At 40.9% G+C, this 12,545-nt stretch overlaps 1 protein-coding gene across 2 annotated transcripts; it reads left to right on the top strand.

Annotated features, from left to right (window-relative positions):
- Positions 1-5,382: 5,382 nt before the first annotated feature.
- peds1b (plasmanylethanolamine desaturase 1b) lies at positions 5,383-11,033 on the top strand. Of its 2 annotated transcripts, none has more exons than XM_085146603.1 (6): positions 5,383-5,621; positions 8,348-8,467; positions 8,560-8,651; positions 8,730-8,874; positions 9,090-9,228; positions 10,116-11,033. In XM_085146603.1, the coding sequence occupies exons 1-6, from the start codon at positions 5,486-5,488 to the stop codon at positions 10,315-10,317; spliced, it is 834 nt and encodes a 277-aa protein (XP_085002729.1). In that variant the 5' UTR covers positions 5,383-5,485; the 3' UTR covers positions 10,318-11,033. The 2 variants fall into 2 exon arrangements, with proteins under 2 accessions (XP_085002729.1, XP_085002730.1); XM_085146604.1 differs by having other exon boundaries at positions 5,388-5,621; positions 9,016-9,228.
- The last annotated feature ends 1,512 nt before the right edge of the window (positions 11,034-12,545 follow it).

Genomic DNA, 12,545 nt, shown 5'->3' with positions numbered 1-12,545 from the left:
CGTTAGGAATTATTTGAAACCAGTGTTTTGACATCGAGTCCCTTTACGCCCTCTACAGTCAAATCTCATCAACTCGACAATAATGGAAAAATTCCACTCGGCATGTTTACCATTTTCTAACTTCGTGCGTAATCGTCTCATAACAACGATACTCATGAGCGCAGCCCCTGACAGCTGTTTCCTTTGAGCTGACTAGATTAAACCAGTATGCTGTTCTGCGGTAGACCCCTCCAAGATGATACATCTCTTCCAGCACTGTATCAGGGTCAAGGTGGGTGTAATGAGAAATTTAGTGAATCTGGTTTATGTCTACCTATGACAGTCCAGTGGCTCCACGGCTGAACCCAGGCTCACTGCTCAAAGATGACAATTCTCCCAGAACATACAATCTGGAATAAAGCCCAACATCCCAGTGTTACCAGTCACACGTGGCCTCTGAATTGGATTTACAGTCAGCACTATCTGTTTTCTTAGACATGCAATTCCGATAAGGAAAGAATTCCCAAAAAAGGTCCTTTGATGGAGAACCGGAGATGGTGGTAGTGGTGGGTGTGTTGGGGGGGACTTGTAGAAACCCGAGATGCAGCGTGAACGGCACATAAAAGCGGCGAAGTTAAGAGACATAGTTATGGATTACGTCTTACTGCCACCTGCTGGTGACAAGAGTCATTATAACTGACTCAAAACCGAGGTTTTGAGTTCCTGGCCAACATCCAATCTGATTTCAAGTAGGCCGGAGCTGTTAAATCACTGAATAATAACGTATACACATTTTCTCTTTTTTACATTTAAAAGAACTATCCGCTTGTTTCAAGTTTACTAAAATGAGATTTATGTAAAGGGACAGACTCTTACACACACCCACAGCTGAGCGGTTACTAATTTGTGAAACACTTTGGGTGCCTCTTTTTAAAAACCTTCTATCACCGTTTCCCCACATTATTAGGTACACTTCTTCTACAGCTAGGACAAATATTTAATCCGCCAATCACATGGCGGAAACTGGGCGCATTTACCGTACAAATCTCACCTGTGTCTGTTTTTCTGATTAAAGGGAACCTGTTATACTAATTCCCAGCTTTGTAGTTTCATGTTTGGACTGCTACTACAGAAGCCTCCCTTCGCCCACTGTCTGAAACAAGCTGTTTAGCTTCCTTCTCGCTCGACTTAATCCAACTTTCTTCTGATTGGCTGTTCCTGGTAAATATTTGAATATCAGGGGTGAGGTTGTTGCGCTCACTGCGAAGACCATATAAGGATTTCCCCTGGCACTGACGTCATCAAGAGTAAGAAGAACTGTCTGAAGTATGAGCTTTTGGCTCCCAGTGACTGTTTGTGCATACACTGACCTATTTGTAGCAGAATACACACTCACTGACCGCTTTATTAGGTACACCTGTTCAACCGCTCGTTAACGCACACATCTAATCAGTCAGTGCATTTATGCATGTAGACATGGTCCAGATGACCTGTTGAAGTTCAAACTGAGCATCAGAATGTGGAATAAAAGGTGTTTTAAAATGACTTTGAATGTGGCTGGTCTGAATATTTCAGAAACTACTGATCTACTGGGATTTCCCACACAACCATCTCTAGGTTTTAATTTTTCCTCTTTGGGGATCAGAGGGATTACCTGCCACATCCATCCATCCATCCATTCGCTTCCGCTTATCCTTTTCAGGGTCGCGGGGGGCGCTGGAGCCTATCCCAGCTGTCATACCTGCCACATGTTGTTTTAAATCTTATAATGTGTCACATTATTTTTTTAAATAATCAATGAACTGTTAAGACACCTTACCTGAGCATATACTGGCAGCCTCATACGCAGCTGAAGCATCACAGGTGACAGATATCACTGTAACACCTGTTCCTGTTTTCAGCAGTGATGTGGCACTTGCTCAAGATTTGGGGTCAACAAAGGAATACCTGAAGGATTTAGCAGCTTAACACTTTTGTTGATAATGGTTGCCAAGTTGCTGTCTGTGATTACACATAATTGCAGTGAAGGCTTAAACGTGATGAAAAAACAGATTACAAAAGGTCAGATTTGTCAGAGTGCCTAACATACAAGACAAAAAAAACCAAACACATAGATCTACAGTGCATGATGTGATAATAAAATATCAACATAATCATCAAAACTGAGAACACTGTCCAAAATGGTATAATTCCTGTTTTTCACGCTGTATTTCAGAGACAGGGATGACAAATATGACCACATTTTTCTGTATCTGACTTTTTGGATCAACAACAAAGTTTCTGTTTTGTTTCTGTTCTAAAAGGTTTGGAGGCATCCAGCAGTTAATGTCATCAGTGCAGGTAAGATCATCAGAGGAAAATGCTGAGTACAAATGTACATCATCTGTGTAGGAATGGCAGGATATATTATAATTCCTTATGATAGTAACAAGCAGAACCATGTAAAGGTTAAGGAATAAAGGACTGAGGACAGACCCTTGAGGAACCCCAGTTGAATTTATCTTATTCTGTGGATCTAAAACCACTAACTGAGACATAAAAAGTTCTATAGGTGTGAAGTTTTTATGACCTGTTAAAACCACCTGAGTCATTAAGGTTTTGGTTTAAAATTTCACGGTGTGTCAAAAAAGTGAGATGACACAACCCATCCATCCATCCCACGCGGGGGGCGCTGGAGCCTATCCCAGCTGTCATAGGCAAGAGGCAGGGTACACCCTGGACAGGTCGCCAGTCTGTCGCAGGGCCAACACACAGGGACAGACAACCACTCGCACTTACATTCACACCTAGTGGTAATTTGGATTATCCAATTAACCTATCCTCCCAAGCTGCATGTCTTTGAACAGTGGGAGGAAGCCAGAGTACCCAGAGGGAACACACGCAAACTCCATACAGAAAGGCCCAGCCTGATGGTGGAATTGAACTCAGGACCTTCTTGCTGTGCGGCAACAGTGCTAACTACCGTGCCACTGTGCTGCCTATGACGCAACCCTCTTTCTGAAAAATGAACTCATTAACTCCCTTTTACCTTCCATGTGATCAACCACTTCCCCAAAGCCTCAGGTCTCTAGCTGAATATAAATAAATGTGAGATACTGGCTCTGCATGAGTCCCCCCTGCAGTCAATATGTAATACACATTTAAAAGGAAGTGAAATGTTATGGAATTATACGGATGAGATAGGAACAGAAAATAGGAATATTTGTGTTGGTATAAGAAATATAAACCAGTTCAAAATATTCATTTTAAACTGATTGCCGCGGAGGGACATAGCAAAGCAACAAAAGCAGCTTTCAGCTACTCCGTTGCCACATAGCACCACGTGTTTGATTTGGCATAGGTTTTTAATGTTTATTTATTTATTTATTTATGTATTTATTTATTACAATAGATGTGCTTACGGACACACACTCCAAAATGGATGGCTGTGTCTGGCTTTAATTGAGCCAGCCAAATTTTCTTGCTAAGCAAACGTGTTAACCACTACACCATTGGAGGCATAAACGTAACATTAGTAAGTGATATGGTTAAAAATTATAAAGATGTTGGGGCTAATGCCATTGTTTTTTATAATACGAATAGTACTTCAAACTGAGATGGTTTAGAGCCTTCATTCTGAACAGACACTACTGTTGATCGTTATTCCCAGTGTGATTTTTGGAAAAAGGGCTCAAACAGACTTTGTTTGCAGCTCTTTATCAGTTAAACTCCCAGATTTCTATCAGCAGGTCATTCTCTACTGGAAATGAATCTATAGCCATACTTTTTGTCCACACAACACACCTGTGTGGAACTTCAGATGCATTAGACTTGGTACAATATCTGTGTACGGATGTAGCTCATTTTATGGATTAGAACGGTAATCTATTACAGCCTGAGGTGTACTGAGAAAAATTCAAGTTAGGGTGCACTGCTAAGAGTTATAAAACATTGACAAGAGCCATCTGGGTCCCTCTGAGATCAATGATTAAAGAAGACACTGTGTACTCTAGGACTTCTCCCAGACTGACATTAATTGACTTTTGTGATAGCGGGTGCACAAACAAAGTTATCAGAAATATTTTATTAGACAAAATGTATCATAACCCAGTAAAAAGGAATTATATTCTGAGGAAGCTCAGGTGTTACAGAGAAATATGTTTCACTTCCTCTCCTAAATGAGATTTACCCAACTAATGAATGCATAAAGCTGAAATATTATTTGAATGTGAACTCTGGTTTTAAAAAGATATTGAAAGTGTGGACCTCATGATTCTATTTTTATTAATTTAATTTCTAGAACAACATGTGAAGCTGGCTGCAGTCCAGGCTGCTTCAATGCCCACATTTAACAATGATTTAAATTAAATTTGAAATTATTATCAGTCAATCCTAAATTGGATTCTATTATCTGGATTGTGGTATTATTAGGGATGTCTTTTATTCACAAATACTTGCATTCAATTTTTAATTTAAACCATGCATAAACATGGCTGGTTATTTTTAAGTTTAATGCACTGTTTGAGTGTATAGTTTCTTTTTTTTTTTGTACACTGGTTTTGTACATAAATATTCTTAGTGCCTTATTTGACTGTGTGGTTGTTCATAAAGAAAGTTGTCTAAAAACTCCGCTTCCCGTTAATTCCATTGCACAGATATTGACTGCAACTCACGTAGAACACCAGGAGAGGGCGCTCAAGATAGTGTTGAGGGAACAAGTGACTGGAAGTAAATGCATTTACAAATACTTCTAAGACAGAAAATGCCACATATTTCAGTTATCGATAGTGCGTTCGCGCTGAAATAAAAGTTCTTTTTTTTCTTACAGAAGAGTATAATTTGCAGATGAAATTCTAGCATTCTGTCAATGTTGCTGATTGGTTAGTTAAGGATTTACGACAGGATAGACTCCCTTGACGATACCCATTAATAAGCCTCTACTAGTAATGAATATTTGATTCAGAAGCGAATTTATATTACCACAGGAACTTAAGCGTGTGTAAAACAAAATAAAACAAATAAGTACTTTTTTCTTGTGGTCTCCGTGGCTGCAAGCTTCATGCCTGAAATGAAAATGCCATATACCGTACCGTAAAGTGGCACATTGTGCGGTGACCTACCCAAAGTAGAAAGAAATGTAAGATTTTTTTTTTTAAGGAATAGCTGTAAATTGTGTCAGCGACTTAAAACATTATTGGCCCTAGTGAAGGTTACTGTTTACTGCAACTAAATTTGCGTTTCCTGCTCATTCTGGACTATCGCGGGCACGAGCAGAGCGGGTTCTAGACAGCACGGGTGGGGTCAGGAAATTCGATCGCGCCCCTCGCAGCCCCCTTCCCTATTGGTCACTTGGCTGCCTGTGAAGTAACCAAGCAGCCAACTGGCTGTTGATTGGTAGCTGCGTTCAACGGCTTGCACCTGATTGGCTGAAAACGTTACGCTGTCTGTGGGCTGAGAAGTTGGTGATTCTGTTGGTTCCTGGTGGTGAGTAGAGAGATTGAAGGGGCCGGGCCCATAGCGGAAAGAAATGGCGAGTATGGTTAACGAGAACGAGTGTGGAGGGGAAACACAGAGCCTTGAGCCACAGGGACCGGGCCGGGGAGCGGCCAGATGGGGTCCACAACACGCCGGTGCCCGAGAACTGGCTAATTTGTACTCGCCAGGTGAGTCGATCCTCTCCGCTGCAGCTCCGTCTAATGGGCATGTTCACCGAGTGGCGCTGTGACATAACGACGGTCTTTATTCAGTCACCAAGAAACAAACTGCTAAAACTACTAAACGAAAAGCAGCAGATTGTATTTAACTGCTCCACTTAAATGACACCGAGCAGTCGTCGGCAGTATGGGTGTATTACAGCCACGGTGCTGTCGTGACACAAGAGGAAATTATGTCAGAGTGGCTGAATTTGTTTTCGAGTGGCTGTGCTGCTTTGACATTTCGAGCATCAGGGAGAGAGGTTATAGAAGAATCCACTGCCTCTGCTTTAGGCTCAGAAACCTCGTCTGGTAACGGAGCTGCTGTGACCTTTCGTATCTGTGCTGTTGTTGGTTGCCAAGTCAGCACACACGGGCTGCAAACACAACCAAAAACTCATGCTCTGAATTGTTTGGAGAGCTCCATCGGTCACCCTGTCAAAACACTCAGTGGTGTTTCATGCCCATCATAAAAATGCATTTTCACAATGGCAACTGAAACTAGGTTTTGCATGTGACTGATTAGAAACTTATTTTAGTTCCTGGGCCACATGCAGCCCCCGTTTCATCTTAAGTGGGCCAAACTGGAAACACTGCATTAAAAACACCCAGGAAGTCCTGTGATAGTGGTCATCTGGGCCAGAGAGAAAGACATCCTTTATCTCAGACCATTAGACATTTGCCACTCAAGAGAAGATATTAGTAATGCCTTAAGAAAAATGTGCAACTTCAAAAATATTCTGCTTTTCCACATTTTTTTTGAGTCTACTGTCATTACACGCGCATTACATTTCTACACAGTCACAGCAGGTAGCATGGTTTCTCCTGCATATTAAAAACCTCGTACTGTATGATTTAGTTTGTCTAGATCTTGATTTCATTTGACGTTTTCAAACATCAGGGATAGATGTTCACATCGACAAAAAAAATCCCCTGTCTAGAGTCTTAAAAAAATGCCCCAAAAGTAGAGGCTAATGCGTGTTTATTGGGTTATTGGGTGCTTTTGATTGCTCCTATTTGTTTTAGGATACTTTTTCATGGCAGGTTTTGGACCTTCAGTGAGAGAATATGTGGAATAATAATCATAGTATCAGTATTCGGACTCACAAATGTCAGTAAATTCCTGGAAGGAGATTTGACTAAACTGACCAAAACAAAGGCTGATGTCCGCAGGAGGGAAGAACGTCTCATCATTTTATTTGTATCTGGCAACTGGCACTGCATATGAAACACCCGGATACATTATTAACACATAATGCACCAACACAAATGCTGGCAAACACTTAACATAGGTAATGTCGGTTAGGCAAAAGTCTAAATCAGGCCTTAGAGAGAGGGTGAGGAGACATGTGAAGGGAGTTGGGAGCAGAGCAGCTGCTCCCCTGAAAGAGCCAGCTGAGGTGGGTCAGGCATCGTTTCCTAGGTGCCTTCCCTTGGAGGTTTTCCAAGTACGTTCCTCTGGGTAGAGACCCTGGGATAGAACCAGAATTCACTATGTCATCTGTATTGGGAATGCCTTGGGGACCTGGCAGGAATGAGCTATGTTACTGGAAACATACTGTTCTGGAATACCCAGTGCATGTCTGGAGCCACAAAAATTTGACTTAAGCAGAACAAAGCTGATGAATGTTTCTCAACGTTAGGGCTTTCTTAACAGCTCAGCACAGAGCACCAATATCACTGATTAACATTTCTGACCAAAAGCAATGCAAATTCACGTTAGGCAAGGAAAGTGATAAAACCACAGACTATGATGGAGCGGGTAGATAAGCCGCCATGTTCAGCTGTGTGTCTGGTCAATAACACAGCTGGCTCATGTTCCCTGCTTTGGCTGTTGAGTGACTCTTTGGTGGCAGAGGGGGTGGGATAACCACCATCTTTAGTGTTGCAGAATTCTCCAGTGGATTTCTGTTCATCATTTGTTGTGTGCATTAAATCTCATGCTTATAGTGTCTCTGGGGTGTGCATTCGACTGGTGGATGATAGGGCCACGGCAGACAAGATCTGCTGAAAGCTGAATTAATCAAATGTTTTGTGGGCTAAATTATCATCAGATCATTCTAATTGTTTTTAATGTTTTGGTAAAATCATTATGGTTTCACAAGTGGGGCATGACAGAAAAAAATAAGCACCACAGTTTAATGGAACATACATTTGTTCGGGACAGATTTATTGGAGCGTAAGCTGATGTAAATATAAAACAGCCAGTAACAATCAGGTCACACGTTAATGAGGGTTAATGCAACAAACTAGTATTATATTTTTTAATGAATAAATCGAAATGCTCCAAAAATGTGAGTTGGATCAAAATGATGATCATGCTCAAAATTTCCCCTTTGACAAATATTAAAATCTGTGGGATAAGCACTAAACTACTGAGTTTTTTAAAAGGAATAAGTCATATTCACCCACTCCTTTTACTAAGATCTAGTCTTGTGGTTTCACACTGTGTTTGCTGCTTTTTTGCTGTTTTGTTTCTAGGTCACTAAATTACAAGGTCTTTGTGCTGTAACATGTGGACAGGTATTTCAGGCCCTGCTGCTCATTATTGTCAAAGAACAGAGGAATGCTGCCACATCAGAGAAACACGCAGAGTCGTTTGCTAACCTTTGAACATCACTGGAATATCTGCACTAAAAACGCTGCAAAAGTGATAGAATTTGTCACTAAAAAGCTCCTGTTTCTTGTTCTTTAAGGCAAAAGATGTCAAGAATGGATCAGTGTCATCCTCTGCTTCTCTCTCATGGCCTTCAACCTCATTTACCTCCTTGCCAATTTCCACCAGGGACATATATGGTCCATCCTGCTGGGCATTGGTAAGTACTAAATTTAAAAAACGATGTAGTCTTCTTATGTGTTATTATTTGCTGTCTCGTTTAACAAGCTTCTCTTTTTTTCTTCTTTTCAGTGGCAGGTATCCTCACTGCAGACTTTGCATCAGGATTTGTTCACTGGGGGGCTGATACGTGGGGATCGGTAGATCTACCCATCTTTGGAAAGGTATGATTTCCCATCATTTACCTCCAAATAGTCATTTTTCAAAGGGAGCATTTTCCTTAATTTGCCACATATATGCAGGCCTTTATACGTCCATTCAGAGAGCACCACATCGACCCCACAGCCATCACCCGTCACGACTTCATTGAGACCAACGGTGACAACTGCATGCTGACCATAGTCCCTCTAGCAAACATGGCCTATAACTTTCTCACCTTCTCACCTGGTGAGTTTCGTATCAACAAAGCATTATCTCCACCATGAAAATACTCTAATCTGATTAAAAAAAAATAAAACAGTTTCTTTAAGAAAAGGACAGGAAGGCAACAGCAAACAAACTACCATGTTTGTCTTCTTTTACCTGCAGCGGAGATTTACTATATCTACCCCCTGTACTGCTACCTGTATGCACTGGCCATCTTTGTGACTCTTACCAACCAGATTCACAAGTGGTCTCACACATACTTCGGGCTGCCTCGTTGGGTCGTGTTCCTGCAGGACTGCCACATCATCCTTCCCCGCAAGCACCACCGCATCCATCATGTCTCTCCTCACGAGACCTACTTCTGCATCACTACGGGTTTGTAGTATTATTTCGTCAGGATTACCCAGACCTTTTCTCACACTACCCAACCAAACTCTGTCTACCCACTTCTACTATGTTTGCATGTTCACATGGAAGATTTGCTACATTAGTGCTTAGTCATACAGGCCCAGAGACTGGTTGTTGACCCTTTGGCAACCGCTGTGCGCTAAGGAAACGTGTATTCCCTGACCAGCTGGTAAAGGTTGCTGGCTGTTGCAGGGCGAAAACGGTTGCAAAGAGGGTCCTTCAAGTCCAGGCTTGCATGACTGACTTTGGGTTGTAGTGCTTTACAAAACCTCCCAACAATGAAGCTGCACCTGTGCTGACTTACTGACAATGTGTTTGTAATGAAAACTGCTCCTTGCGCAGTTAGATTGTGTGCAAATACATGTATTTAAATAAGATCAGTACACTGTATTTAGGGTCATACTAAGTGTGTAATTATCTAAAAATTGTCCTAAAGTTCTGTATTTAAACAGGCTCTGTTAATAATTAAGCTAATAATCTTTTTTTGTTCCACACTTGGGTCTTAAAAGTGAGTTATTTCACCTTGCTGTAATGCCTGATTTAAGGTATCTTTGGAACCTGTGGGCAAAAGAGAGGCTTTGTTTTCTGTCTGATTGCAGCCCGCCTGTAGTCTGAGCAAGCTTTAGTAACATGTTTATAAACTGTCTGAGTGGAGAACAAAAACGGAACTTATTGACCTAAATTCAATTTAGAAACCACTGGTTACCCAGAGCCCGGTCATTAACAGGAAGTTTTGATGCAGGTATACGATATCCGGCTGCACGTGCAGTGGGTCTGACTTAAGAAAGACAGACAGAATAAGGGATGTAATTAAAGATGATTTAAGAGTTAATGTTTGTTTTTTAATTCTCCAGGTTGGCTGAACTACCCTTTGGAGAAGCTGGGTTTCTGGAGATACTTGGAGGATCTCATCCAGGGTGTGACAGGAGAGAAGCCGAGGTCGGACGATCTGAAATGGGCTCAGAAAGTCAAGTAACACGGCGGGCTAACTGCACCCTACCTCAGACAACACTGGGTCCGTCCAGGCTTCTCATCCCTTTTTTTCCCCACACTTAGTTTTTATTCCTATGGACTTACAATCTAACACTTTCTGATGCCATAGCTTTAACTATTGCACATTGTTTTTCTGTTTTTCAAAAGGAGGGCTTTGTTGGTGGAATTTTTCATCACTCTCACACAGATAATATTTAAAAAAAAAAAAGCAATATATCCTTGAAACTTTATATATTTAACACAGCTCATCACTTTTTAGGGGTTTTGCTAAGGAAGAGCGATCATATACATTTGAAATCACTTTCTAAGGAAATCAAATATTTTCTCCACATAAAAAAAATCAAACTCAACAAAAAAAATACTTGAAAGGTTGAAAACTCTTTGCTTCTCCAGAGCCACAGCCGTTAATTTGAAGTGATGATGAATCACATTATATTTAGCTCAGCTTTATTTTCTGTGGATCTGTCTCTCCATCTCCACTTTATCAAGGATCTACTTGATGTGCAAGTGATTTTCAGCTTGAATTTTATTTAGGTCATGGTGCGTAGTCAGGCTGCAGTGATGTAGGACTTTTTGGAAGCTTTACTAATTTTGATATCTAAAGATCAAATTGATAAATATTACTGTTACATTTATTGTATACTTGCACATTTGGGTTCAGCTCAGCCCACTTTTGACACTCTTTAAAAGCGAGGTAAAGATGCGTTCAAGGATGGTTAATATAAACAGTTTCTAAAACACAGCCATATTTAATTGTTTAATCTGGGGCGTGCCAACCCCCCCAAAATGACTCCAAAAATACTGAGAAACATAGACGGTGTAAAAGATGGACGTAGCCACAGTGAGGTCACCCAGAGGTCAGTGAACTGCACACTTGTTGGTTGACGACTTGTCAATCACAAATGGTCAGCTAATGGATTATTATCCTTTCTGAAACTTAGAATGAGCAAAATGTATTTAATATTTTATCTAATGTGATCAGTTCCATAAAAGCATTTCTTGGAGGCCATTAAAAAGCACTTCCATGTTGGCTTCATGTCCTAGGAGCTGCGTCCATCTTTTATACTTTCCTAACAAAGAGGAGATGTTACCACGAGATGCTAAAGGAAAAGAAACCCTCCCCTAAACAAAATCAAAAGAAAAGCTAACTGCTCCTGTCAGATCATAGTGGTATTTTCAATTTTATTTGTGGATCTTTGCATGTGATCCAACCATTGAAAAAGTCATTTTCAAGCAAAACCATTTGATTTGAAAGGCTTGTAAAAATTTACAAAACTGCAGTCATCAGTGATGTTAGGTCATTATAAATTTGGGGCAAATAGAAATAAATTCGGTTGTTGTATCTGCTGGGTTAGTCTGGCCCTAAAATCAGACGATCATGTGTCCTCCGTGCAAACGAACCAGTTTGCAGGAAAGAGGCACATGCAGTTTTTTGTCAAGCTGCCTTACACGCCGCATATGCAGTACTTCTGTTTGTTTTTGTTTCAGCTGCAGCTCTTTTTGTTGTGATGTTGCATTGTTCTGTCATTCTGGGGTTTGTATCTCGCATGGTGAGACGCAGACACTCCAATGTTACGTGTCAGCTTTGTGTGATACCGTTTTCACTCCGTGCTTCTCGCTATTGCTTGTATCGTGGAAGCAGACTGTCAGGTCTAGAGCATAACATTCCCGCTGACCAACGTTGCCACCGTGTACCTTCTCGGTAACTGTGACGAGAAGGCTCGGTGATTGTTTCAAGGGCTTCACTGAAGGGTGACGATCTTGGAGTTTCCTTTAAAACGTCTAGATGAGATTAATTGGTTGAAAGTTTTAATGTTTCAGTCATTGATTTGTAAATGTATTGTACAGCAATTAACTATGCATTGTAATAAGAGGCCCTTAATTATATGTCTTAACTCATCTGATTAGGTTCAAATGCCTTTCTTTTTTTATAGTTTACACATATTTGCTAAGTCAGAAGAACTGGAGTTTAAACATTTAAATTTAGCTACTTAAGAAATTGCATGACAATTTTTCTTTTTTCTAATTAAGATGTCACACAGACGAAAGAATGCATGCATGCATATAGCATGTCGGCTTGTGCAAGCAATGCACTGGGTCACCAGCTTTCCTTTGAGTTTGTGTAAAAGCAGTCATGAATGGGGAGGATTGCGCTCGCTCCAGAGGAAACGAATTGTACTGCTTTTAAGAAATGACCCCAAACTTTGACCAAATGGTCCCACGTCTGAACCACCAAAGTGTTATCTTCATTCCAAGGAAATCCTGGCAAAGTTTTTCAGGCGGAAATGGGA

Source organism: Neolamprologus multifasciatus, chromosome 20, assembly GCF_963576455.1.
Source record: "Neolamprologus multifasciatus chromosome 20, fNeoMul1.2, whole genome shotgun sequence".
NCBI classification, from domain to species: Eukaryota; Metazoa; Chordata; class Actinopteri; order Cichliformes; family Cichlidae; genus Neolamprologus; species Neolamprologus multifasciatus.
This window is presented reverse-complemented; position numbering and strand designations above follow the sequence as displayed.